Source organism: Pelmatolapia mariae, linkage group LG7, assembly GCF_036321145.2.
Source record: "Pelmatolapia mariae isolate MD_Pm_ZW linkage group LG7, Pm_UMD_F_2, whole genome shotgun sequence".
NCBI lineage: Eukaryota > Metazoa > Chordata > Actinopteri > Cichliformes > Cichlidae > Pelmatolapia > Pelmatolapia mariae.
The window spans coordinates 5079076-5106561 of record NC_086233.1 but is presented as its reverse complement, the minus strand read 5'-3'; the positions used below and the strand labels follow the sequence as shown (position 1 = coordinate 5106561).

At 42.1% G+C, this 27486-nt stretch overlaps 4 protein-coding genes across 8 annotated transcripts; 1 reads left to right on the top strand and 3 right to left on the bottom strand.

Annotated features, from left to right (window-relative positions):
• Positions 1–826: 826 nt before the first annotated feature.
• Positions 827–5453, bottom strand: polr2c (RNA polymerase II subunit C). The gene is made up of 9 exons (XM_063480481.1): positions 5286–5453; positions 3830–3879; positions 3500–3568; positions 3358–3410; positions 2497–2625; positions 2362–2413; positions 2092–2260; positions 1924–1998; positions 827–1244 (listed from the first exon to the last, which is right to left on the bottom strand). The coding sequence occupies exons 1-9, from the start codon at positions 5369–5371 to the stop codon at positions 1100–1102; spliced, it is 828 nt and encodes a 275-aa protein (XP_063336551.1). The 5' UTR covers positions 5372–5453; the 3' UTR covers positions 827–1099.
• A 199-nt stretch (positions 5454–5652) lies between these two features.
• On the bottom strand, positions 5653–11768 carry coq9 (coenzyme Q9 homolog (S. cerevisiae)). Its single transcript, XM_063477636.1, has 9 exons — positions 11661–11768; positions 9423–9648; positions 9176–9311; positions 8943–9085; positions 8100–8184; positions 7915–8019; positions 6822–6977; positions 6547–6600; positions 5653–6242 (listed from the first exon to the last, which is right to left on the bottom strand). Exons 1-9 carry the CDS (start codon positions 11716–11718, stop codon positions 6207–6209), a joined length of 999 nt encoding a protein of 332 aa, XP_063333706.1. The 5' UTR covers positions 11719–11768; the 3' UTR covers positions 5653–6206.
• A 390-nt stretch (positions 11769–12158) lies between these two features.
• On the top strand, positions 12159–19580 carry ciapin1 (cytokine induced apoptosis inhibitor 1). Of its 5 annotated transcripts, none has more exons than XM_063477641.1 (9): positions 12159–12214; positions 13992–14154; positions 14696–14839; positions 15913–15992; positions 16907–17075; positions 17871–17947; positions 18248–18369; positions 18686–18767; positions 18861–19580. In XM_063477641.1, the coding sequence occupies exons 2-9, from the start codon at positions 13998–14000 to the stop codon at positions 18969–18971; spliced, it is 942 nt and encodes a 313-aa protein (XP_063333711.1). In that variant the 5' UTR covers positions 12159–12214; positions 13992–13997; the 3' UTR covers positions 18972–19580. The 5 variants fall into 5 exon arrangements, with proteins under 5 accessions (XP_063333711.1, XP_063333709.1, XP_063333710.1 ...); XM_063477639.1 differs by having other exon boundaries at positions 12180–12459; XM_063477640.1 differs by having other exon boundaries at positions 12180–12459; positions 13963–14154.
• A 2-nt stretch (positions 19581–19582) lies between these two features.
• Positions 19583–27414, bottom strand: prmt7 (protein arginine methyltransferase 7). Its single transcript, XM_063477634.1, has 17 exons — positions 27193–27414; positions 26501–26537; positions 26177–26326; positions 25974–26082; positions 25622–25734; positions 25291–25520; positions 25034–25214; positions 24420–24547; positions 24007–24145; positions 23840–23923; positions 23700–23747; positions 23434–23523; positions 22963–23124; positions 22392–22466; positions 21609–21769; positions 21230–21326; positions 19583–20583 (listed from the first exon to the last, which is right to left on the bottom strand). The coding sequence occupies exons 1-17, from the start codon at positions 27285–27287 to the stop codon at positions 20425–20427; spliced, it is 2058 nt and encodes a 685-aa protein (XP_063333704.1). The 5' UTR covers positions 27288–27414; the 3' UTR covers positions 19583–20424.
• Positions 27415–27486: the final 72 nt, after the last annotated feature.

The following is a 27486-nucleotide window of genomic DNA, read 5'->3' as shown; positions in this document are numbered from 1 at the left end:
ATTCAAAATAAAAGCCCCAAAAGAAAAAGACTTTAATTTCTGCAATGCCAAAATAAAGGCCTGTAGTCTGATTAATTGTCATTTTGGTGCCTTATACGGAAGCCCGTGGTTTATATACATATGTCATTTATTGTTCCTCCAGTATCCAATTCATACTTCGCACACAGTACATGTCACAACAGCGGATTTAAGGTATTAATAGATTAATAAGATAAACATTTTAGATAAAACAATGTTTACAGAAATTGTTAGGCTTTAAACATTAATTTCTTTTGTACCATAAAGGGATTGTAAACAAAACATTCATGCATAAAAATCAAAGATTTGTCTGGGAATAAAGCCTTGAACTGATCTAAGTTTAAGTTTAAAGGTGCAAAATAAATGAAAGCGGGGTTCCCAAATGAGTTTTCTCCCAAATGACTTGAAGAAAACTCCTGCCAACCAAACATTAATATGTTTTAAGTCATATAACTGAATGTATCTAATGTTTAACTGTTAATATTGAAACTGCTCAGTTTGGTCATTATTGATGAGGAAATAAATGAATGCAATTTATGTGAAAAAAAGTTATACGTTTTTCCCTTCATCCCCTCAGCACCCAAAGAATTGTACGCCTTCACTTATATATTCCGACTCTTTAGACCTAATTAATTACATTTAACCTTGATTAAATATATTTAGTTTTAAAACGTCTAAATCTGGTACTAAAATCACATATTTATTCACAGGTTGCAGATGCAGGTTAGTTATCACGAGCACAGAAAAACTGATATAAGGACATTTCATGAAAAAACACATTTCCTTTAGAAAATATTTATTTAAAAAAGGAACATTTAAGGAAAAATAACAGTTTAAAGTGTTACACTGACAGCAAAAAAGATCAATACGCATTTGGCTCAAACTCCAAATTAAACAATGATCTCGCAAACTCACTGCATTTTACATTTCTAGTGACTGAGACTCAATTTATTATGACCAGAAAAAGTTGTACAACCCACATTTTCATGGATCAGATATCAGTGATCCTGCCAGCCTGCAAGGAGGACACAGCAAAGCCATTTCTGGATGTGAAGATTATGCTGATGCAGCGGAAGGTCCTTTAGTTGATGATCAGTACATCGTTCTGGATCTCGTGGCTCAGCTGGGTTTGGAGGTCACTCAGCTTCTTCTTCAGGACAGCCAGCGCTGACATAACAATGGTCTCTGGCCGCAGGGAGCCGCATGACTCCACGTTGTAATAGAACCTGTGCAGGGAGAAATGTGAGCAGAGCTGCGTGCAAAGTTTCCTTATAAAAGTCAAAGTCATTCAACTTCAGAATTTAAAGTCTGAAACCTCCTGGATTGCATTCAGAGCCTAAAACACATGCACAGTACTGAACGTGCTAATCTTTGCTTGCATCTGGAGTTCATTTCAAGCTGGGTTTGGTAGACCAAGCAAAACCACCCAAGCAAAAATAAGAGAAGGGATCACATCCATCTCATGCTTCTTTATTGACAGTATGTTCTGGCCATCTCCAAAAGTCTGTGTATTGATATCTTTGTGAATATTTAGGGTGGAATTTGCTATAAGTACCCAAAAAATGCAACACTCCTCATAGGCTTGCCTCAGGACATCAATTACTAACATGAACAAAATGACTCCCAGCATGACACAGACTCTAACACAAACTCAGCATGAGCATTAAAAACAAATCCTGCTCTGTATTCACCCAGTATGTGGTTTGTAACAACAGTGGAGAGGACAGGACATTTTCATGCAGTGGGAAACACGAGTGTCAATGTTCGATTCAAATAATTCAGGAAACTTTTGTTTGGTTTCAGGGATCAAGACAGACCTAGATCCTTCTGGCTAACGTTAGGTAATGCAAATCCCAGTGGGCAGAATAATAAAGATGAGAAAACATCATAAGGCTCTTTGCTAACCGTTCCGGTTTCCCGTTGGGGTCGTAAGGGGCCTGAAACTCATCCTCTTCGATCTCTGAGTACTCGCTCTTCGGCCTGGGAATCAGTGCATTGGGTGTCAGTATTTTTATGATAATTATTCTTTAACAATGTAGTTTTTAGATGAGCCAAACTGGGAGGAAAACCTACCACTCCTCGGGTCGTGGATAAACTGTGTGCCTCAGTGCATTGTCGGGGTCATACTCGAAGGAGACCCCCGCTGTTGGGTTCCACTTGGCGTGTTCTTTCCCAAAGCCTTTCTTAGCGTAAGCTCTGAGCCGAAGTTCCTGACCTTTACGGAGCTTCACCAGCAAAATGTCTGCGTGGTATCAGAGCACAAGAAACATTTATGAAGTGATGTTAAAACAGACACCAGACAGAGACCTCAGCAGTCGGTATGTACTCGTGAATACAGCTTACCATCTTGCTCGACGTAGTCGTTGGGATCGTTGTCTCGACTCCTGGAAGTCACCTAGAAAACCACAATGCACCACAGTCAACTTCACCTCTGCTTCCAGTCAACTAACGATCCTAGAAAAAGGAGAAAAGCCTCACCGGGATGACTCTGGGGTTGTTAGACAACAGGTCACGCGAGGTCACGTGACGCGTCTGGTCCTCGTTACATCGAACATCCAGGGTGAGCTCCACAGAGCACTCCTGACAGAAATCCTCACAGGTGCAGTCCTGCAGGAGAATTTGACGTTGTGGTGTTAAAGCTGGCGCCCGCATTCAAAAGTTAGGACGTTCTTGGCTTTGTTCAGCCAATGGGAAAGCGGCTCAAAAAACTCAAGTACAGTTCCTAACTTCTGATTGGATTGGTGACCTGCATCCTGCCTCCAACTTCCACAAGTCAGATTTCTAAACACTTTGGGATGGTTTCAGAAAAAGCAGACTGCCATGTTACGTCGAGCGTGTGCACGTTTCACATATCAATAGATCGTCATCATTTTTACCCAGAGCATGTCAGTAAAAAAGCTGGAGATTTTATATCTTGTCTGCGTGTCTGGAAATACTCTGTGTGGTTTAGAGTAGGCAGGAGGCCGAACACGAGGCCCACAAACTAGCAGTAAAAGCACTGGGCTGTCCCACCTTTTGTCACAATCTGATATCATGTATTGTTCACACCAGGGAACCATCATGTTAATGACCAGTCTGAGTCTGTTGGGCATTTATGTTGTCACAGGCAGCTGACAAATCATGTGTAGAAACCATAAATGTCTGAAAATTATGAACAGCATCTCTGAGTCTCATGGGCAGGAATGGCACTCTAATCTGGCAGGAGGAGTTTTTGCAGGAAACAAGAGAGAGCTGTCCACTGAACAGCAAGCGTGGCAACACAGATAAGCTTTAAAAATACCTTGGAGAAACAAGGATAAAATGAAACTGTGGTTGGCCGTGCTACAAATGTCTGCTTACCCTTGAATACTGCATTTTGTCCACGATGTCGTCGCTGGTGAGTGGTATGAGCCCTGAAGATACAGGAAACACTCAGGTTTTTACAGCAGCCTTCTTTGAACTCTCGCACCGTCACAGGTATTACATATGCTCTCATACATACCCACTCTGTGGGCGATAAACTCATCGTGCAGTACTGACGAATTGGCGTCGATCTGGATCCAGTCAATGGCTGGAAATGAAGTAGTGCAGTGCAAGTCAGTCATTTAGGCTCGCTGAGGTGGGTTTGATACTGAGCGCTTTCCCCTGAGTTCTGGTGAAGCTACACAACTTTATCCAACACAATATCCGTTTTGTTTTGCTCTCCATGTCGTAACAGCAGCTGAGACTTGACTGCTTACTTATAGAACTTACTTATATAACTGTACAGAGGACCCCACCAGAACTTGGCGATGTTAAGCAATGATACACACACAAAAAAAAGCTACTGTACCTATTGTAGGAACCTCCGACATAAAGACACGGCGGAGGGAGTTTGCGACCCTGAAAAAGAGAAGAAAAAAAATGGTTTCAGATGAACAACACACCGTTAAAGTCCCCCTTAAACTCCAGACTGTGCTTTCAGGTTTTTATCAGGTGTGTGCTTCACAGTACGAATTCTAATAGTGTCCAAGATCACCTGAAATCTGCGACTGAGACAGCTGAATTATACAAACACTTAAAAGGGCTTCCAGTGACGAACGATGAAGTGTCTGCAAGTTATAAAAGCCCCCCCCCCCATTTTTTGGGGGGGATGGGAGCAACATCTGATTTATTTAATACTGCAGCAGGAATCTGGTAATAAATCAACTAGCAAAATACCAAACTATTACTGATGTTCAAACTTTTTTTTTTTTTTAAATCAAAGAGGCATTCCTTAGTCATAACATCAGCAAACTCTGTATTTTCAGATTTTGGAGTGTTCAGACAGTAAAAAAATTGCACTCCACATTTTCATGTTGTGATGATATAGAGCTGGAGGTGACAGAGCTGAAGGCGTTAAGATTTTTATCTGGAATGAATATAATGGACAAGCTTAGAATTGATGGATAGCTGGATTTGAGTTATGAATCAGAGGGACATTGAAGACTGAGTAATATGGAGACAAAGTTGGAGAGGGAAAGCTGATCTGCTGTGGCCACTCTAAAAAGAACAGACCGAACAGTCACTGAAGCGAGAAAATAACCAGGAGACTTAAAGAAAGGAAATATTCTTCTAACGAGAAACTGCTGATTCTTTTTATGATTGATTGCCTAATCAATAAAATGTTTCTTTTAATTATCAGACAAAACACATTTTACAGAATTGCAAGACAAAGAAAACTAAATTTTAAGATAGTGTCCAATGAAGTTTCCTCAGCTTTAATTGGCGTGTTGTTAGACTGCCAGTTAAACCTGGTAATCTAACAAAGGAAAGGCAGGAAAATACTTTAATCTTTAGGAATTTTCATTTCGTTATTTTTTTATTTTATTTTTTTTTAAAAAGCTTAGTAGAGAAAAATGTACATTTTAATCAACGCTGGAAAATATAAAAAACTAATGGAATAAATATTACTGTGTAGTAAACCAGCACATTTGACTTATCTACTTATATTTCTTTATTTTTACAGCCTATGTATTTACTTATTGTTTATTTGTATATGAAACTTTGTCCTAAATGGTAATTCATACACAGCAGACTAAAGACCCATTTAAAAACATGACCTAACTAATGTGAAGCACCTGCATTTACTTCCACTTTTAGCCAGCTTAACATACACTTAACTAATAATTATATTAGTTAGTTATTAGTTATACGAGTTAAACGAAATCAGCTTTACACTGTTACTCGGCGTGTGTTTTGGTCCTGAGAATAATGGCCGCCCTCGTCCTCCTCACACACTGCTCAAGGGAAAATATACTCGTACTTACGCCAAATCCGTGTTTTCGATGACAAACTTGACATTTTCGTCTGTCAGCTCTGTGATCTTCACCGTTGGCTGGTTAGCATACGGCATTACTGAACCTAAATGAAGCTAAACTAGACGTTTCACTATCAACACACTTCACCACTACCGCTGCTTCTGCTTGAAGACCTCCACGGAAATATTTACGAGGCGCTGATTGGCCTCGATATATAAACGCCTACGGTGATTGGGTCAAAAAAGGCTTGAAGGCGGGTCTTCTTTTAACATCCGGGTTACAGACGACGGTAGCTCCCTTTTCAAAACAAAAGTACAAATTGTCAAGTTTGACTTGCTCGCAAAGATTATCTGCATATTCCTTTTCAGGCAAGAACTTTATTGTCTCGCATTAACGTAAAACAAATATTTCAAGCGTTTAGATTGGTGGGCAAACTAAGACATTAACAGAATATGTAATGACATTTCAAAATTGCTTTTTCATTGTAATACAGACAGATCAATTACAATTAATGCTAACGTCCCAAACCAGACACTTTAAAGTCTCTATATACAAAACTTTAACTGCAGAACATTTCAAATCATTCTGGTGGCACAGGGTTTTTTGCTCTAGTAAAATATAGTGACTTTGACCTGAAGAAACTTAGTTCTTTAGTGGGAAACTGATTTCACAACTGAAGACAAACCAAAAAAAAAGTTAAATATACAATTACTATTTTATTGAACTTTCACTTGATTCAACAGCTAAATTAAAGATCTGTGTCCTTCTGTACAAAGGAAAAAAATGATCTGAGCAGGAGAGTGAAAGGATCAGCGGGTGAGAGTTTCTGCAGGTGATCAGAAACAAATTTGCTCCTTCTATTGTTTATTAACAGCCATAATCCAACATTTCAGAGTTCTGCTCATGATGTGGACGGTCAGGATCGGTGCTTCATCTTCTCTGGTTCAATCCTGTGAGGTTCTTCAGCTGTGAAAAAGAGGCGTGCAGACATTAATGAACACAGTTTCCTTCAAAATGCAGATTTCTGTCAAACCTCAGGATGTTAGTAAGATGGTACTTCAAATTTATGACATTTATTCTAACTGAATGAATCTTTCTCAGTGCAAAATGATTGCATTACACAGAGTGTGATGTGCTTCTGAGGTAAGAATGTGAGAGTTAACAGCACAGATCTAAGAAGAGCGTGAAGACTTAAGTATCTCTGCTAATCCTGTGGCAGAAGTTATGAGAAGAGTGAATTTAAATGGTGAATATAAGACAAAAGACTCACTGTAACAGCAGCTCCCATGAGTCCCTGCACCACTGCTTCACCTGTTGACTGCACCTACACATCAAAGTGGAACACACAGCTTACGCACGGCTGAAGAACAGGTTCAGGTGTATAAAGACTCACTTTTACAAGATTTCTCTTAAAACGCTAAATCTCGGGTCTTTTATTTGTTATTATCATTGCTGGGTGATGCTGCAAAGTGATTAAAGATGTGCTTCTGCAAAAACATTCAAAAGAAGTCAGGAGTGAGTCTTTAACAATGTTTCACTCTCTACCTGTTTGGCTGTGGTGGCCATGTTGACTACATCCTGGATGCGGTTATCGAGGAAGGTCCAGGTGTCCTGGAAGTCTGGAGAGGAATCCTGAATCATCACTAGCTCTGTGGTGTTGTAGATGCCCGTCAGCGCCGCCCGCTTTGTGTACCAATTCATCTACAACAGAAATGAGTCCTGCAGTTTTACTCCTAGTCCACATTTAGTCCAAGGTAAACTCAAAAGTAAAGTAAGTAAAACGGATGCAGTGGCACATAAAAGGTCAGCTTTAAAGAAGAGCACACAGGAGACTGCCCCAGAAAACAGTGCTGTGCAAAAGCCTTGAACTGCCACTCATTTCTTTAGATTTTGCCAGGAAAATGATTGCACCGATTTATCGCAACATGCAAACTTAAATGTAAATACAACAAGAGCCAACATGGGGCTGGTTAGTTAGCTAGAGCTTAGACAACACGTATGTGATAATGGTGATTTTGTCCTAATTATAATCTTATTTTTTTAATTTTTATCTTTATTTTTTTTTTTACTTATTCAATGTATCATTTCTGGCATGTCAAGTGTACAGCACTTTGTGTTCAGTTGGGAGTTGTTCTGAAAGTGCTATATAAATAAATTGCTTGCTTGCTTGCTTGCACACAGTGTAAGAGCATGCATTGCCTGCAAATTTAAGCATGACTGCAGTTAGCGTGACAGCTGCAGGTGTCAATAGTTTTCCGAGGTTACACCTTTACTGGAACAAACCAAATATTACCAATTACTAGAAATGTGTCAATAAAAAAACTTTAAAACAATCACTCACGAGAAGGTCGTTAGCCTTCTTTTTCCTCTTTGTTTTTATCTTGTTAGTTAAACAGTATCTGTGATATAATCTCTTGGAGCGAGCATTCACTATTTATATAGAAATGCTCAAGTGGCACTTGCCAGCCAATAAGAAACAAGTATTTTCAGTGTACCAGCAAGGACAAAGTGAGGTGTCGATAGGGGCAGTAACCTGGGAGGTGGCAGGTCGGACATTTTGAGGGTGGTGATGAAAGGGGGACAGGAAGCTATGAGAAGGAGAAGAAGAAGAAGAAGAAGGGTGACAGGATCCACTCACGTCTGTGGATCGGTCTCCGGCGTAGTACCAGATGTCATCCATCAGCGTGGAGAGGTGCTTCAGGCTGTCGGGGATGTTGTGGGGAAGCAGCAGTAGGCTCATCGCCTAAGAAGACAATATCAAGTAAAGCTTCCTGACCTGTGAACACACTCAGAAGCTCATATTCCCAGTGTTCCATACTGTACCTGTGGCCATGTTTCGATGTAGGGGATGTACATGCGCAGTCTGGTCTCTACAGCATCTCTTATAAAATCTGCAGTCTTCTTTGGTCTGCAAGAGAAATCTGTCATTTTACATCTTTCACATTCTTTTATACTACCTGTCCCGCTGAGTGTTTTATTTTCTAGCCTAAAGCGTAGGTGAGTAATCGACCTGAATTAAACCTGAGCTCAAGCTGAACCTGCACAGTCTTCCCTAAAGTACTCACTCATCCATCCAAATCATTGAATTCAGGTGTTCCAGTCACCTCCATGGCCACAGATAAATAAAATCAAGTCCCTAGGGGTCTGTAGACTGCTGTCAGTCACTGCAAACCTCCAAACTTCATGTGGCCTTTAGATTAGCTCAAGAACAGTGCACAAAGAGCATTATTGAATGTTTCCATGGCCGAGCAGCTGCATCCAAGCGTTAGATCACCAAGCACAATGCAAAGCATCAGATGCAGTGGTGTAAAGCACAACGGCACTGGACTCTCGAGCAGTTGAAACGTGTTCTCTGGAGAGATGAATTACATGTCTAGCAATCGGATGGATGAGTCTGGGTTAGCACAGTGCAGACTGACAAGTACCGCTGTCCTGGCAACCGGCAAAGTGTAAAGTTTGGTGTAGGAGGGATTATAGTGTGGGGGTTTTTTTCAGGAATTGGGCTCGGCCTCTTAGTTCCAGTGAAAGGAACTCTTAATGCTTCAACACACCAAAAGGTTTTAGACAATGTCATGATCAAGTGCATATGTTTGTGAAGGCAGAGAGCAAATACTTGTGACAATATGGTGTAGCTGAACTGCAAAGTGAGCTGCTGTGTATACATACTCAGCCTGGCCCAGCTGGACCTGATTGTGCTGTTCAGCCAGGATCTCCGTCAGCTGCGCATTGCACTGAGCGATGAAATGCAGGACCAGGTCTCCGGATCCTTTCTCGAACATACCGGTGGAAGCAGAAGACAAACCCAGACTCTGGTACAGACACAACAACCACAGTGTTAACGGTGCAGCTTACATACGAACACAGGGCTACACGATAAAGTCTTTGAACTACTCTCTCACCTCAGCACCAGCTGCGATAGCTTCCATCGACCAGCCGTGCAGAGGGACAAACTCCAGAGCGGCAGTCAGGATTCGAGCCTGAAGCTGCTCCTCTGTTTCATACTCCTCATCTTGCTCCCCGCTCTGATCCTGGTAACTTCACAAAGACAAACGGCAATGTGAGACCAAGTGTAGCTCTCCCACATCAGAAAGCATCTTGTAAAATTCCTGTTGAATAACAGAAGTGACTAATGTAACGATTACTGACCTGGTGTTTGGATCGGTAGACTGGTCGGCTGCCGGATCAGAAGCAGAAGCCGCCGTGTCCTGTTCAGCAGAGTGAGCCTGGTAGTGCTCATGGTAGGTGGTGGATGAGGAGGTTGAGGAGGGAGGCTTGTCAGATTTGGACTCATCCTGAAGCCTCAGCCCTGCACAGTGGAAGCCTCGTCTCGGACTGACACACTGAGGGTTTGTTGTTGTTGGTGCAGCCACCACTGGAGAATACAAATATATGGATTTACTTCCACAGATTCATTTTTAATATGGTGTACTTGTTTTCTTGTTTATTTCTCGTAATAATCGTGGTGTATCGAATCTCTATCGCCTGTCACTTTCCTCCCATTGTGCGCTGTATTTGTTCACACTTTTACCAAACTTTTAGAAAAAGGATTAAATGTGACAAACCACAGTACAAAGTCTCACATTTACATTAAACTCAAGCTCACATGGTATAAAGTACTTTATTTCCCCATCTGTTACACTTAAGAGAAATATTGGTGAGAATGCTGCACTAAATACTTGTTATACTACACTCATTGGCCACTACATCAGCTGCTTGTTAAGGCAAATATCTAATCAGCCAACCATGTGTCAGCTATTCAGTGCATACTGGCATATAGACATGGTCAAGATGACCTGCTGAAGTTTAACCTCTTAAGCCCCAACGCCCCCTGATACGGGGGCAAAAGGCAGGAGATCAGGTAGGCTTGGGGCTTAAGAGGTTAAACTGAGCATCAGAATGGGAGGGAAAATGACTTTGAACGCGCCATGGTTGTTGTGAGACAGTATTTCAGAAACTGATGATCTGCTGTGAATTTCCCCACAAAAACATCTCTAGTTTACAGAGAACAGTCTGAAAAGAGAAAATATCCAGTGAAAAGCAGTTCTCAGCAGAGAAAATTATCTGTCGATACCAGAGGTTGGAAGAGAGCAGCCAGACTGCATCGAGCTGATAAGACAGCAGTAACTGAAATAACCACTTGCTACACGCAGAAGAACATCTCTGAATGCACAACACTGGAAAAATGTTGCCTGGTCTGATGACTGTCGATCCTCGTCTCAACAGTTCAGGCTGGTGGTGGTTTAATAAGGAGGGGGAATTTCCCTGGCACGCTTCTTGAAACCAGCTGAACACCATTAAAACACCACAGCCTATCTGAGTATTGTTGCTGACCATCTCCATCTCCTTATGACCATCTTCCGGTGGCTGCTTCCAGCAGAATAAACACGTCACATCATCTCAAACTGGTTTCTTGAACATAAAAAGAGTTCACTGTACTCAAATGGCCTCCAGTCACCAGTCCTTTGGGATGTTGTAGAACACATTCATAGATGTGTAGCTGATAAATCTATAGTCTCGATGTGATGCATTCATGTCAACATGGACCAAAATCTCAGAGGAAAGTTTCCAGCACCTTGCTGAATCTGAGCCATGAAGAATTAAAGCACCTCTGAAGGAGAAAGGGGGTCTAGCACAGTGCTAGCACCTAATAAAGTGACCTGTCAGTATAGGACATATGGACTTAGCTTTATTCGTTTATTCATTAACTATTATATATATTCTATATATTTTATATCAAATCATTTTATATTCCAATAAAATGTGGGCAAATTATAAAAAATACCCCAAAGTATTCCAACGGGAGCATTTTAAAATTGATTTGTTATACTAACTTAGTATAAATTAGGCTGTTTAGGTATCAAACGATTGATAGTTTTCATAGTTTAAGTGTGTATTTCAGTGGAAAATGTGCGGTTTGGTACATTTTTTGCAAACTCTAATCAACAAATACTGAAGCTTTACCGTAAATACACTCCGATAGGAGACTGCACATGTGTGTGTTTCACAGAACTTGCAATGATAGAGGAAAAGGGAGCTATAATTAGGGGTTTCATTAGAAACGCTCAGACAGCTTGTATAACTGCAGAGAGCACGCCCCCTCCCGGTGTAGGAACCTGTTTACGTGTTTACCCTGCAGTCACCTGTGAGGTCTGCCCGGCAGAGCCAACCCGGACACTACAAACCTCCTAATAGCCCCGTTTTTGGAGCTACACTCAGTTCCCTGTTGCTGATATCGTCCTTCATGGTCACCTTTGGCGCGATCAGCTAACGGTAATAAAACGCTCGTTCTAAAGGCGCTGATAACGCAGACACAGACACGCGTTCTGGAAAACGTGTCCCCGGCTCTCCGGTATAGTCACAAAACCAGCGGTGACCCCTTCTTACCGCTGCTCAGGCCACGGAGTGCCCTTCCAGCCCGCAGACCTCTTAGCAGCGCCGCCATATCAGCTGCTCACAGCGGCGTCACCACCGCGCGACTCGCTCCCACAGCGGAAATCCAGTCAGAGCATTTCAAAATAAAACGCCCGAATTAGGAGTGTATGTTTGTGTGTGTGTGTTTCCTCATGTCTGTGTCCCAGTAATCATAAACTTGGCCATTATTTTAGCTAAAATTTACATATAGAGCATTTAATTTCCCAAACGCGAACTAAGACCACCGAATTATGCAAAAAAAAAAAAAGAAGTAATTTTAATAAATTTAATAGTTAAAAACTTTTCCATGAAAAGGTTTGAAAAATATATTTTGGATTATCCTGTATTAGGTAAGCATAAACCTATTGTGCCTAAATTAATTCATAATATAAAGTCAAGTATACATAATGTATGAAGAACCTTCACACAGCCTGTGGGCCAGTCTCAAACACTTTACTTTGAAAATAGGAACCGGAAACACGGTTTGACGTAATTGTAGCTGAGTTTAACTGCCATCAGGACAGCAGGCAAGTCATCGTGTAGGCTCGGTTTACGTTTTGTTTCTTTAGTTAATTCTACCACCAGAGGCCTTTTAGGAGAGCAGTAGACAGACGTTAAGCCTTTGATACCGCGGGTAGCCGTGTACCGGGAGCTGCTTGGTGTTCACGCCGTCGTTAGGAGCTGATTACGGGCCTCTGCCGGTGCTGCGTCGCGCTGTTTGCTCCTCGGAGCTCCTGAAACACCGGAGTCAAGAACAAACCTCTAATTATTGGTATATCACGTAAGCGGTTTTCTGTTTTGGAGACTTTAAACACATCTCTTCACTGTCACTTACAGAGCGACAGGGATCCTTCTAGACCTTTGTACGATAACATTAGAATAACATTTTGTAATTTGACTCTGATTGGATCTTAAAAACTTTTATTACACTCATTTGCACTTCCACGTTTATATTAGAATAGCTTTACATTAAGATTCACACTTATATAAATACCCCTTATCTATCGTATTCTGGAGCAGTCACGTGGTGTATCTTATTTAAGATTTCCTTAAACTTTCCCCTGATTGGCTCCCCTTTGCAAACAGAAGGTTTGATTTTTACTGTGATTTTTACTTTAACTAATAATTAGTTAATGTAAGAAAACATGCCTTTCATGTATATTGATACTGTGTTTTTAGGAAATCTCGAATGATATTGTGCCCATCTTTGAAGCACTTTGGGTCAGCTTCTGTTCTTCAAATGTTCTATAGGATATGAATAAAATAAACGTTACAGTCAATACAAAAAATTTCAGACATGTTTCACAGTGCACGTTTGAGGTATGCGGCCCAGGACAGATCCCCTAAAGCTTCCTCAACATCATTTACCGCTGAGTAATTAAATGTTTGAGAGGATGGTGTGTCATGTATGAGTGCTTGAACACAATATGAGGTACCTGTGCTTTTGGTAAATACACCTTTAAAGCTCACAGAACATGTGGAAAGACAGAGATGGCAGTTTAAAACAATCCCCAAATAATCCAGTGGAGCCATGTTCCAAAAGACTTGAAGCTTTAACAGCTGCCAGAGAGGCTTCTGCAGAATACTGAATCAAGACTCTGTGTAACTGAGAGTCGAGTTGAGCACTGGATGAATCTGTTGTGTCTTAATGTTACAGACATGCCAGTTTGGCCTTTCTTGCAGCCTGGCTGGTTCATCAAGTTACAGACCTTGGGTTGAAATTTTACAACCTCCACAGACACCAAAACTGCAGTTTCTTTTCATTATTTCTCCACTGCTGCTTGTTTCTAATGAACAACTTAGCTTCAACCCGGCTGCTGTTTACAGAGTCAGAGAGTCTAAACCAGGGGTGGGCAATCTCAGTCCATGAGGGCCGGTGTCCCTGCGGGTTTTAGATGTGTCCTCGAACCAACACAGCTGATTTAAATGGCTAAATTAGCTCCTCAACATGTCCTGCAGTTCTCCAGAGGCCTGGTAACGAACTAATCATGTGATTCAGGTGTGTTGACCCAAGGTGAGATCTAAAACCTGCAGGGACACCGGCCCTCGTGGACTGAGATTGCCCACCCCTGGTCTAAACGATAGCAGGAAGAAAGAGTTCACTTGCTGTTGATTTTCCCAGAACAAGAATTACAAGATTTGCTTTTTTGTTTTTGTACAAGTACATGTGGGATTTATGTTGTCATGGTGGAGGCCACAGCAGCAAAAGGATGGAATGCTGCAGTAGTCATTACCTACACCTTCAAACACACAAACTTTGATGCTGCACTTTCAGGTATAAAAACTTGAGTTCACTTCCGCCAGGAAATCATGGCAGACCTTGGCATCAGAGCAGGAGACAAAGTGCTGCTGGTGTGGGCTCAGCCTTCAACACCTGCAGCCCTGAAGCAGTACGCAGAGGAGCTGGGAGCGGTCGTCGGTGCGGATGGCAGAGTGGCGGTGGAGAACATGGAGAGGCTGCTGCTGTGTGAGTTCACCTGATCATTTCTTTTTAACACATGCTCTGACTTAACCTCTTAAGGAAAACTGCTGAAACAGCAGCTGTAGACTGTCATCATCACCACAATCAACACGCGTTAAATTCCCCTTCATCTCTGTCATGGGTTTATGTGTGCAAATGTCTAAAAATAGTCACAATTACAGTACTTATCATAACTACTACTTAACTACTCGGGAGAACAGCTGATAAAGAGAGGTGCTTTCTGAGGTGGCGGGAATTGAAAATGCACTTCATGTACCTGGTGCACACAGACCTGCCTGTAAGAGGTTATTAATAAAACTTGCAAATGAATAAAATCTATTTCTGAATCGACAGAACTTTAAGACAAAGGAAACTCGAATCCACAAAGAATATCCATTTTCTTCCAGTGCACCTCCACACTGGGTCTTATGGTTAACCCACCTCCTACGTCTCACTTTGAACCCCTGCTCCATTGTGAAATACCTTAGTTTGCAGTTCAGAACATAGCGTATTTCACATTAATTGTCTCCTCCTGTCCTCTCCTCAGCCTCTCATTCGGCCTCCACCTTCAACTGGGTGCTCTCTTGCCTTCTGACTGACAGCTCCTCCATCCACACTTCAGAGACTCTAGCAGAGATAGCCAGAGTGCTCAAACCTGGAGGGCGGCTGGTCCTCGATGAACCAGTTACAGGTAAGAGACAGTAGTCCATTCATCCATTTGCTGCTGGAATATAAAAAAGATAGTCCAGATGTCCCGCTTAGCAGCTCCTCCTGAGGGATGCTGAGATGTTACGGAGTCTCATGAGAGTCTGGATCAGAGTGTTCTTGACCCTGTGACCTAGTGTGTAAACCTGTTTGAGCTTCTAGATTTTTGCTCTGCATTGCTTTGCTTCCCTTTGTTGAGCCAGCATGGAATCCTTTTTACCTGTTACATTTAATCCTAATAACACCAGGACTTCACTGTTATTCATTTTGTCATTGGTTTTTTTTGACTTGCATGGAACTTTAAAAAATATGCTTGGCCTGCAATAGCATTTTTTTCACATCTGAACCAATCACTGTTCAGTTATTAAAAGGTTAAACACCTCCTGAAGTAGGAGCTAAGAGACCCCAAAAAACAGGGTTCCAAGAACTTTTCTAGTACCTAATTCCTGCAGTCATAAGAGCTGTGAAAAGGTTCCTGTGCCCCTGGAACTGGGTCATTTTAAGGAGCTCCAGCATTACTCTAATCTCTCCAAAAGTTGATTCTGTTCATCTGGACGTAGCGTTTTGTGGGAGAAACGTTTCGTCACTCATCCAAGTGACTTCTTCATTCTCAGCTGACTGCAGGTTTCCCCAATCTTATAAACAGTACATTTGCATAATGACTGAAACCAGCCCACTGAAGGAACAATGGGCTGGGAGGTCAGTTCCTTAATCTTAATTATGCAAATTCTCATGACCATTGATCAACATTAACAACAAACAACAAACCATTACTCTGACCACTCTCTGGAGCCTGCTACTCGGTCCCTGCAGGTGACTTGTAAGGATGACAGGTGAAATAGTAACCACTGGCAATGCAAACTGTTCAGGTATCAAGTTAAACTCACTTCAGCAGCATGACTGACGTGACTTTGAATGAGAGTGAAGGACACTGTTGTTCGACACGTGATACAAGAGTGGCTTAAGTGAAACAGTGGAAACATATTAACGACAGCAGTTTAGGTGTATTTATCCTCGGTGTCGATGTGTTTTAATGTGCTGAGTATATCTGTGTTACAGGATCAGAAGGACAAAGTGTGAGGACAGCTGAGAAGCTGGTGTCGGCTCTGAAGCTGTCTGGCTTTTTGTCAGTAACAGAGGTGAGTAGTTCACACTGTGGAGTAGAGGGACGTTTTCCCCACCACCTGGAACTGTGTACTCCAGCAACATGCAGTTATATTCAGGACATTATTCCACTTAGACCAGCTGATCGGAGCACTTGAGGCACCGGTTTGACATATTGTGAAGTTAGTTTTGGGTTTAAATTCCTGGAAGCTTGTCTCTGTAAACAGATTTTGAGTCTCCAGCTGCTTGAACAGTGAGGAACATGATTGGAAGAAAGAAGTTGGTATGGGTCTTTCAGTTGCTGGCTTCTGAGAATCCCCTTACTGAGGAGGTCTAATTATTGTTAATAGTTTGACCTGATGGTCATTTTTGCTTCCTCATTCACACGGAGCATCATCTGCCTCCATCGCATCCTATCCCTGCCATCCTCCTCAGTCATGTCCATATTCAACATCCTTTGTCCAATATATCCACCATCCCTCCTCTGCACATGTCACAAGGGTTTTCCCCAGAACCTGCATACCTTTTTTTTTCTTTTTTCTTTTTTTTAAATTTACTGAGATTAAAAAAACTGTGAACTTTGGGCAAAACGCTACACTGCCACTTTCTTCCCAGCCCAATAATGGTGTAAAAGGGACAGGGAAAGTGCTACACCGACATGAAGCCACATCCTACCTTAACCAGTGCTGATTAATAAGGGAGGGCACGGTATAACTGCTGCTCTGAGTGTGCCTGCACATCCCAGAGTGTTAGTATGAACATGGAGGAATCCTCCGTTCACTGTGGGTCCACCAGTTAAGCAGCAAATTTAGCTGCAACACGTTATTTCTGTGGGTCTTCACGTCACGGGTGGAAAAAAAAAATGCTCCCAGCTGGGCGTATTCACAAGGCTGGATCCAGCCCCTGATTTTGTGCCATGCTTATATCAGTTTGCCTTCTCATCATTCAGGTCAGCAAAGCAGAGCTCAGTCCTGAAGCGCTGAGCTCCCTCAGGGCAGCCTCTGGTTACCAAGGAGACACCCTGTCTCGAGTCCGCGTATCTGCCTCCAAACCCGACTTTGAGGTGGGGTCATCGAGCCAGATCAAACTGTCGTTTGGGAAAAAGACAGCCAAGCCAGGTAGGCTTCATAAGTACGCTTTGTTCTTTCTCCTGTTGTCTCTGAGTCCACAGCTCACCGTCTCTGTCAACTATGATCTAATAGGCTACAGATGCCAGATTTCCTTTAGTTTGTAGAGAGGTTTGAGTTGATGATGATGATAGGGATGAGCCCTGTGGTGCAGGATTAGACAGATTTATGACTCTAACAAAGGAGAAATTACTGTCTGGGCATTAGGAATACTTTATGTCTAATCTGTTAAACGTCACAGGTGAGTGAAATGCAAATAAGCAGGTGGATCATCACAAAATAACCTCAGTATGTAGGGTTTTTTTGTTTTGTTTTTCTTAATGTGCTTTAAGAGTGTTAAGCTCTATGATTATGGCACTGAGTTCTGCTCAGTTTAAAAAAAAAAAAAAAAAGAAAGAAAATCCAACTGAAGAAACATGAAGTACCACTATGAAGTCAAGAACAATCAAGTTAGGAATCTGCTGACCAATTTGAAAAAACGTTTTCACATTTTAAAGACTATCAACAGAAGACGAGTGACTTTCTCCACTCTTTATACAAACACAATAATCCAGTTTGTCTGCGATCGCTTCTTTTTTTTTATGAATAAAGTAATTTCCATTTGGAGGAGGAAACTTCATTTCCTATTCGGAGTGTCTGTCATCCTCACTACAGTAGCATTTTATTTTATTTTTTTAACAATACTGCATTTGCATCATTATAAGTGACGAGTGAGTCTGTGAGTCTGTAAGCTCCTCAGACTGTCTGTGCTGTGAAGCTAATGTTGGTTAAAATCTGTGATTTCAGCAGAGAAACCTGCTCTAGATCCCAACACGGTGAAAATGTGGACACTGTCAGCCAACGACATGAACGATGATGATGTGGTGAGTTTATACACCGACTGAAGCGCTGAACCACGCACACGTGACAGTTTATTAGGCAGGAAGAAATCATCTTTTAAAGAAAAAAATATATATTTCAGCACGATGTAGTTTGTGGTGAATTGCTGATTTTTCTGCAGTTTGCTCAAACCTGGTGTAATGCAACACACTTGATTGTTATAGGTCTGTATTAAACCCTGGGCTGTTGAGTGGAAATGCCATGGCAGGAGCTTTACAGGCACATTTCCTCACACTGATGTTTTCTGATGTTTTTCTTGTCCCTTGTGTTTATGTTCTGTGTAGGATCTGATGGACTCGGATGCTCTGCTGGATGAAGATGATTTGAAAAAACCTGATCCAGCTTCTCTTAAAGCTCCGGGCTGTGGAGAAGGAGCTGGCAAGAAGAAGAAAGCCTGCAAGAACTGGTGAGGTTTTGTTTAAATCTCACATATTTTAGAGAGATTTAAGACCAATATCTGAGCTTTCAGAAATGTCAGTGCACTTTTAACCAGATATTACAAGATTTACCCATGCACAACTTTTTGGGCTCATGCTCATTTTCAGCTTCATGACTTATAAAATTTATGTTTGAGATGTCCGCATTAAGGACGTCTGCTCTCACTGACAGCATACAGATCCAGTGTTATGAGCAATCTGAAGTTTGACTCGCAGCAATCTGAAACTTTTGCATGAGCATGAAGGACATCATGTGACGTGATGCTGTACTGTATGTTTGTGTAGCACATGTGGGCTAGCTGAAGAGCTGGAGCAGGAGAGTAAAGGAAAACAGAAGACTGACCTGCCAAAATCAGCCTGTGGAAGTGTGAGTGTATACTTTCAAAGCCTGCATTGGTACCTCATCCCTCCTCTGGTTCTAATAAAGAAATAATAATAATCTTTGTTCTGTTTGTGGCAGTGTTACCTTGGCGATGCTTTCCGATGTGCCAGCTGCCCGTACTTGGGGATGCCGGCGTTCAAGCCGGGAGAGAAAATCGTTCTGGACAACAACACACTGACGGACGCTTGAAACACAATTTCAGCAACGTGCGCTGCTCAAACTTCAAGACATGACATTCCTCTCTTTTCCGACCCTGTAGACACGATTCCCTCTGATTAAACCCCGAGGATCAGTGAGGCACCTCGCTGATCCATTTTGTTTATAATCCACACTGGAGTGTCACAGGAGTAAATATGCACTGAGAATGTTTGAGTCCTGCTGTGATGAGATTTAAAACATAAAGTAAACTCTCAAGATGATCAGTGCAATTACACCATACAGATTTTTTTTCCCCATCTGTCAGCTGGATTGCAGTTTCCAACATTGAAGCTTCAATAGAAATGGTTCATTGTTGACTACAAAGTCTATAGTGAGAGCGCCTTCACCTGAAGGATTTCTAGGTCATACTGAAAAGCTGACGTGCTTTCTTTATTCCTTGTATTTAAACTTCTATTTACACCTGATCGCTAACAGCTGAAGAACCGAGTGGAAACATATTGCTGTTTAAGATTTACAGATGCTGACATCGAAACCAAACGGCATTTAAACTGTTCAAATGAAGGGTCTGTATGTATGTGGAAGGCAAAGAAGTGTTGTTGCCTCTCTTTGTTTCATTGCAATAAACTAAAACCAGCCTTACACTGTTTAAACATATCCCATTTATTTCACTGCATGTGACTTAATACTTAAAAAATGGTTATTGGTAATGTGACTGTAGGTGGCCCAGGATCTAAATGTAATCCTTTGCTCTGAAAGAAAATAATTTAGCCGACTCTCAAACTTTTAAAAACATTTAAAGTCATTCCCGTGTGCTTTAGGAAATTAAGAAACTTTTTTTTCTAGCATTTTCTAGAGAAAACTATCAAATATTGTATCCCTACAGAAGACAGTGAACAGTTCTCTGAACATTAACAGATATTTGGTGTTTGGGTCATGCCACCTTTACATTGTCTGCTTTTTATAGAGATTTAGGAAAAATATGAAGTCATATAAAACTTATTTGGGCAAATTTGACACCTCGTTAGCAAAACACATTCATGTCAAACAGCAGCTTTAAACACTCGTTTTAGAATATTATTTCTTTCACAAAAACTCTGACACCAATTAAAAAAAAAAACTTTATAAAACAATTTCCTGAATATCAAATAAATAGTCTTTCTCAAAACAACATTTGGCTTTACTAGACTGTAACCTGCTGATTGACAGCTGCTACATCTCTTGTACACCAAAACCTCTTAGAAACCTTTGTTGTAATGAGAATTAAAAAAACTACTTCAAACAGACTTTTAATGTCCAGCTGATACAAAATATCCCGCAGCGGTACCATCTCAGAAAGTAAAAATTAGAATTAGTGACATCCTCACTAAGCTTCTCATGTTCCACACTCTGAATTATGGTTAATTATGGAGATTCAGTCAGAACAGAACATGTTAAATGTAAGGTTTGGTAAAAAGTGAGCTGTTCAGTCGGTGATTGCTGGACGTCACTGAGACGTGACACTGAAGTCCATCCTAATGTCTCCTAAACTGGGTTCAAAGGTGAAGCTGTAAGACACCGCGGCCCTGCCGTCACCTGAGATCTCCCACGGCGACCCGAAGAAGTAGACTCCCTGCTTCCTGTGTCGACTCCACTCGCAATCGCCCTGCAGGAGAAACATCTGCTGTAAAACCCAACAAGTCCACTGTGTCCCCAAACTTCACACTCCCAGTGAAACGCTCCACCGAGGACCACTTTTAGTAATCTTTAGTGATTCTTTAAACTTATTTTGGTTTAATTGTTTTTAATTTACAGTATTGTATATGCACTCATAATCACTGTTTTTCTCATTGAAACAAAACAGCCCTACCAAATAATAGCAGGTTAAATCTGTTGACATTAGAAACAATCAGCAGTACTGACAAGCATCCGATGAGGGTTAACAGGGTACATGTACGGCTTTGTGCAGACACCCGGCTTCCTTCTAAACTGCTGCAACTACAAAGACTAGAAGACTAAAATTGTATAAAACTACACATCTGTTGGTAGTGCTGGTGAATGCCTGGGTAAGAGGTTCTCCCTGTGGTTCCTCCCACAGTCCAAAGACATGCAGTTAGTGGTGATTCTAAATCACCCATAAGTATGAATGTGAGTGTAAATGGTTGTTTGTCTCTGTGTATTAGTCCTGCAGCCTGTCCAGGGTGTACCTCTCCTCTCACCCTGTGGGCGGGGCTCTTTCAACACTGTGTTAGCAATTAAGTTAAAGAAAGAGTCATTTAGTAAGGACATTAAGTCTAATCGGAGGCAGATACCTGCTCATTGATTGGTCTGTTGAGACCTGCGCTGACAGTGATGTCATCTGTCAGGTGGTACTCCATCCACAACGCAACACCATGGCAACGACCTTCCCTGAAAAGCACGTTTAACATAGAAAATATGTTACTGACTCATTTGGAGATGGTGGGAAGTAAAAACTCCCTTTTGACAGGAAGAACCAGTACCAGGCTCAGGGAGTAGCTGCTTCAACCAATCGGGAGTTAGGAGAAAGAGAAGAGGAGAAGATACAGAGACAAAACAAACTACAGAAAAGAAAAGACAAATAACACAACAGCCACAATGATGGAAAAACCAACACATTACACTGACATGTATGTCTCAAATTAGTTCTGGCACTGATTAAAGTAACTGTACCTAATGAAAGACAGCGAGCCCTGGCTGCTGATTGGCTGCTGAGGGAGGCACTGTGTGAAGTCAAAGGTCATGGCAGCGGTGGATTGGGTAAGAGCTCGACAAGGATACTCCCACAGGGGGTGTGGCTCCGCCTCACGGGACTCACGGAAATCCAGAGAGCGCTGAGGGGATATAAGGATTTATTTGGATACAGATAGTTACAGCTGCAGGAGCTGATGAGCTTAGAATTCAAACCAAAAATTAATTAAAGGTGTTTCACTCGGCTCAATTGTAGATGCACTTCTTTTTACAATATAATTTTATGACATTAGTTCATCTTCACAAATTGGTATGTACATTTATATGCAGATGACACAATGTTTTACTGTACTGTTGATTCTGCATTGAAGTTTCCATCTTCCAAATCACTCATTAGTCACTAACTGCTTTGCTTTCATTATGTTTTCTTATTGTTCTGTTCAGTTTTTGAAGGTTGAAGTTTAGCAGTTTGTGCACATGAAAGTCCTCTCTCAGGGTCAAACTAGTATTTACAGGTGTCTCTGTTTGAGCATTTGTCTTATTCCTGACACCTTCAATCCCAAAAGCTGATAGAACTCACAAAATAGAACTAGCACAGAGCACCCTGACGGTAAAGTTCAATAAAAACGACTACAGATGACTTCATCTCTAATGAGTTTTTAAGATAATGCTTTTTACTGATCCAAATGTTACAGTATTACCATTAAAATAGAAATAACTCATTCAAAACCTCATTTAACATCCAGTGAAATCATCTCATTTTACCTGGACCATTTCATCCATGGGCGTGACATCGAAGCCCTCGCAGGTTCCACACGGCGCTCTTATCCTCCACAAATCCTACCAGACGGACAAAGAGAGAAACAACGCGTTTATTTTTTTTGTTAAATAATTGGATATATGTCTAAAATCACTGAGTCTTAAATCATAGTCATTCCCTCCACATGAGAGGAATCTCACAGCATGTAGAACTGAAAGATGGAGATGCAGAAATGCAATAAAGAAAATGATCAGAGTATTTAACACCTTCACTCACCGGTATGAACAAAAAAAACCCAAACAAACAAAATAGCAACTTGTTTGTTGCCATTTCGATGAAACATTAGTATTAACCACTGAATATGACCTGAATTCACATAAGCAGCCGACATCTGATAGATTGATTAAATATTTATTTGATTGGTTAAAGTGTAAAGTCTGAAGGATCATTGCAGAAACAAGTGTAAGCTGATTTCCACAAAGAGAAGATTTTTTGGTTTTAATATTTATGGGTCCCATTCTGGGAACGTTTGATCGCCCTGTATACAGATGATAACAACAATCATAACAGCCTCACCTGGAACTCCACAGCCACCACGTGAAGGGAGGCAGAGCGGGGCAGGATGCTGGCGTTGGGTCGCAGAAGACCTGCCAGGGCGGTGCGACAGTACCAGAAGAACAGGGAGTGCCACGGCAGGAGGCTGGTGCTGAAGTACGGTTCACCCATCAGGACGGAGATCTGCACAGGAGAGACCAACATCACCTGACACATTTCAGTTTCCTTAGCACTCATGTGGGTGGGACTCCTGACGTAAAATGCTCTCTGTCATAACAGATTAATAGATGCTCCCAGTTTGACTGGACTGGACCAGGTTATGTGTTACCACGGTGATTTAGCCAGGTCAAAAGAAAGCCACTTTTGTGACACGGAAACTCAAGACTTTAAACTTGTTAACCCTTTAATCCTGCTTTGTGGTACATCCTCCTAAAGGAGTCTAAATGTGTTGCATTCAGATGCTTCCTGGTCGCATCGGGAAGACGACGGTACCTGTTCTCCTCCTACATCATTACTGGTCAGCTGCTCCGGCCTGATCTCCAGCAGCTCAACACATCCTTTCATGGAGTTGGCTTGCAAAACCTGCAGAGAAACATGCTTTCATGTTGATATACAGGACGTAACAAGTAGGATAAGACACAGTTTTGGTTATATGAAACCATTTTATCATCTTTTTATCAAAATGAAACAAGAATAAAAATCATACAGTGCTTGAAACATTTCAAAGCATCACCGCTGAGAATGATCTAAATGATTACCTCATCAATAACCTGTTTAGACATTTGGGAGTTTTCCAAACCGAACACCTGAGTAAAAAAGGAAAAACAGGGAAGTGAAAACAGGCGTGACGCTGATGATGTCACAGAGCGACAGTATCTGTGAGGTGAAAGCGGCATACCTTCTTGGCTCCGAGCATGTGAGCGAACACAGGAAGCAGACTCCCGTCACTGACGCTGAGACACACGCTGTCCTCTCTCAGCACCTGAAGTTCACACAGCTCGTTAAACCTCAGTCATATTCGTGAATATCTGAATTTACACAGGCGGTATCGATGCCTCCACTTACGCTGCGCAGAGCGCTGACGTAGCTCTCCGTACGCCGTCTGTCGTTAAGTTCGCCGAAACGCGGCCGAGTCCAAACCAGGTGAGCCTGGCAGGTGCAACACGGCCGAGAGGGAGGAGCCTCAGTCTGTGAGCCCCGCTGGCTGAAACGATCGACATTCAGACCAGTTTGTGACAATTCCCAGCCAGGAGGACATGTTTGTGAGTAATGTCTAATAATTCAAGTTATTGCTGTTAAATGTGGTTCTACAAGCCACTGAATCATAGGGTGCAGTTTTTCACATGAATCTAGTTCTTTTCACTCATATTCAATGAGAATAATCACACTTATGTCTTCTTGGTGAGCTGCAGGCAGATTCAAGAAGTCTCTTAAAATAAATTGTTCAAAGCGTATACACACGTCTGAGCAAGCTGTACCTGCGAGGCTGCAGGCTGTACCACAGACTGTAGTCATCGTGGCAGACCATCAGGCTGAGCTCCTCTCCTTCTGTCACCTGGCTCTCCACAGGCAGGAAGTACACACTCTGCATCCAGTGGTCACGCCACTGAAAGACACGATAGTGACCAGTGATTTATCGATTTACTTTTTGCCGTGACCAAAAAAAATGTCCCACATGTGGGACTAATGAAGGTTTATCTTATCTCATTCTAAACGCAGTGAATCAAACCTCAGCTGTTTATGCAAAACTAAGAAAATACCTTCATATATTTAGCAGACTCAGTTCTGGCTTCTTTATCCTGTCAGTTGTGGATTTTACTGCAGTTTCATTATTATGTGCAAAAACCTTCAAAGATGAAGACTGCCAGGCACATTTTCCTACTGTTTCTTCATGCTGCACACACCACAAAGAATCATATCACAGATTTTTGCTGGCATACAGATGGAGACATGTTCATTGTATATAAAGTGAGTGCACTGAAGTGTTGTTCCCTCTAAGAATATTTGTGGCACTGCTGCCTGAGCTGTTAAAGAGCTTGCTCTAGTCTGATGCTACTGGCTGCTTAAACACAAGCAGAGGTCAATAACTCACTGGGGCCATCTTTGGCTCTTGGTAAGTCCAGCTGGGTGCCATGGTGCACACTATGGACCCACTGGGGTCCATGTCCAGGTCCCACCAGGACAAAACCACCTGAGCCCGGCCGCTTGACTGAGCCACAAACTGGGAGGAGTGGGCCTGGAAGGCACTGCTTACAGGTTTGCTAAAATCCACGCTGAAAGGGAAGGATGACAGTCAGAGAGGGATGTGAATAACTGCAGATGCATACGAGCAAGTGTCTCCTTTCTTACGTGAACATGGTGCAGACGGGACCCAGCGGGGTGAAGGTGGCAGGAGACACCTGGCTCAGCTGGATGTCGCACACCGCGTGAGCTCCGGCACACCGGCCCACTGTGGGTGGAGGGACCAGCCTGGCCCCCTCCACCTCAACTGGCTGCAGCTGAGCCCAGCTCCAGAGAAGCTCCGACTCTACCAGCTGGGCGTAGACGGTGGCCCGGTGAGGGACGGCCTCGCAATGCTCCTGCAGGGCAGCAAAAGGAAAGTAAAACTACTGGAAACAGCCCAAACCTTCAGCTGTGAGGAAGCTGCTGACAGATGCAGGAAAAGTGTGACAGCACACACCTGCATCAGGTTTTGGTGGGCATGCTCGTAGCTGGGCAGAGCGCCTTCACCGATCAGCTCAGTATCGAACAGCTCTGTGATCAGGACGTTGGCCTTAACCTGCATGTCTCCATCTGGAAAACAGGGTTCTGGTTATGAAAACAGATGCACTGGTGTGTAAGTAATGAATGCTGTTTTTTTAAAAAGGTCCTCTGCTTGTTTGGTTTTTTGCTTCGAGTGAATTGTTACAGTTTGGGAGAAAAGAGTGATGTTAGTAAGTTAATATATGGACAGAAGATTTAATTGATTTAGAGTGAGCTGTGAAGTTGAGATTCATTAACACACAGCCTGATGCAGTACTGCAGTGTCTGACCTGGTCCCACAGTGACGTCTGTGGAGTGTTTGTTAATAATCTTGATTTTGTCGGAGAAGCCGTTCTTCTCCACGATGCACTGCGCTGCCTCGGCCATCGGCTTAAAAACCTGCAGGAAAGCATCACAAAGTTATTAACTGATAATAAAACACCGCAAGGGGGAAATGAATCCATCCTGAAAGAGAGCGTTTGGTGATGTTAACCTCCACGGCGTAACAGAAGTCAGCCCCGGCCGTGATGGCCATCATCGACAGGAGGCCAGTTCCGGTGCCGATGTCCAGCACGATGACCCTCTCGCCGCGAGCCTTCACTCTGGCTACAGCAGCCCAGATGCCCTCATAGTATTTCTTATTCTACAGTGGAAGACATGTCAGCGGTGTTGTTAAAGACGTTAGCAAAGAGATTTCAGTTGTTTTATTTCTGCTGTCAAACACGACACTTGTTATATGTGTTATCCATCTATTTGGGTTTATTATTAGTAATAATAAAAGCACTTCTGAGAGAGGGACTTTTTCTCCAGGTCTTACCCTGTCGTGATCGTGCAGCATGTCTGCATAACAGGACCTGAAAGATAAACCGATGAAGGATCATTGTAAATTTAAAAAAACTGATTAAAGAAGAAAAAGATAAAAATTAGTCACTAATGCAGTTTAAACATATAAAATCAACATTTTTGAAAACATAACCAACAAAGAACATGTCAGGCATACGTCAGTCAAAGGAGCTTAATTAAAACAGAGGAAAGTTAAGAAAAAGATAAATAAAAAAATGAATGTACAATTTAGAAAATATAGTCATGTTCTGTTTACACTTGGATTTAGAAAGACAAACATATAATTTTTTGATTTTATTTTACAATTCTCATTTTTTAGGCCATTTTTTCCGTGATATTTTTCACTTCAGTTAATAAAGTTGACTTTTCAAAACCTTTTTTTGATCAGCAGCAGTGTAGAGTGAGACTGTATCTGTAGTTTGTTTCCATATCATTATTTGTGCTTTTATATCTCATATTGTTATCTTTATTGAGCATTTTTACACGTTTAAGTTGAGAATTTTCATGACAAACGTTACAATTTCTTTTGCCGGCATCACTGAACTTCCATACAGGATCACAGAGTGGCGAATATCTTCAGTGTTTCTAAGGATCTTTGTTTTCAGGGTACGCAAGACATCTGTAAACCACATCTGTGGATGTGGTCACTGGACCCCCTGAGCATACCTGGCTATCTCCTGGTGGTAGTCGTACTCCTCGCTCTCCTCCACCCAGTCTAAAGCCCCGGTGGTCGGGTTGGCTCTCCCGCAGAAGGTCTTCATCTCCGCCACAACACTCGGACCCCTCTGCGGTTGAATGAAGGCTGGTTTCACCTGAATATTCTCTACAAGTAGGCAAGTAAACACGATCACAGCAGCAGCGTTTCTCCAAAGGAAGCCGCCATCTTGCCACGTGACGTCACGTAGGCGGAGTCACGTGACGCTTTGCGTCGCTGATATTTTCTTTTTTGGTATTTGTGTC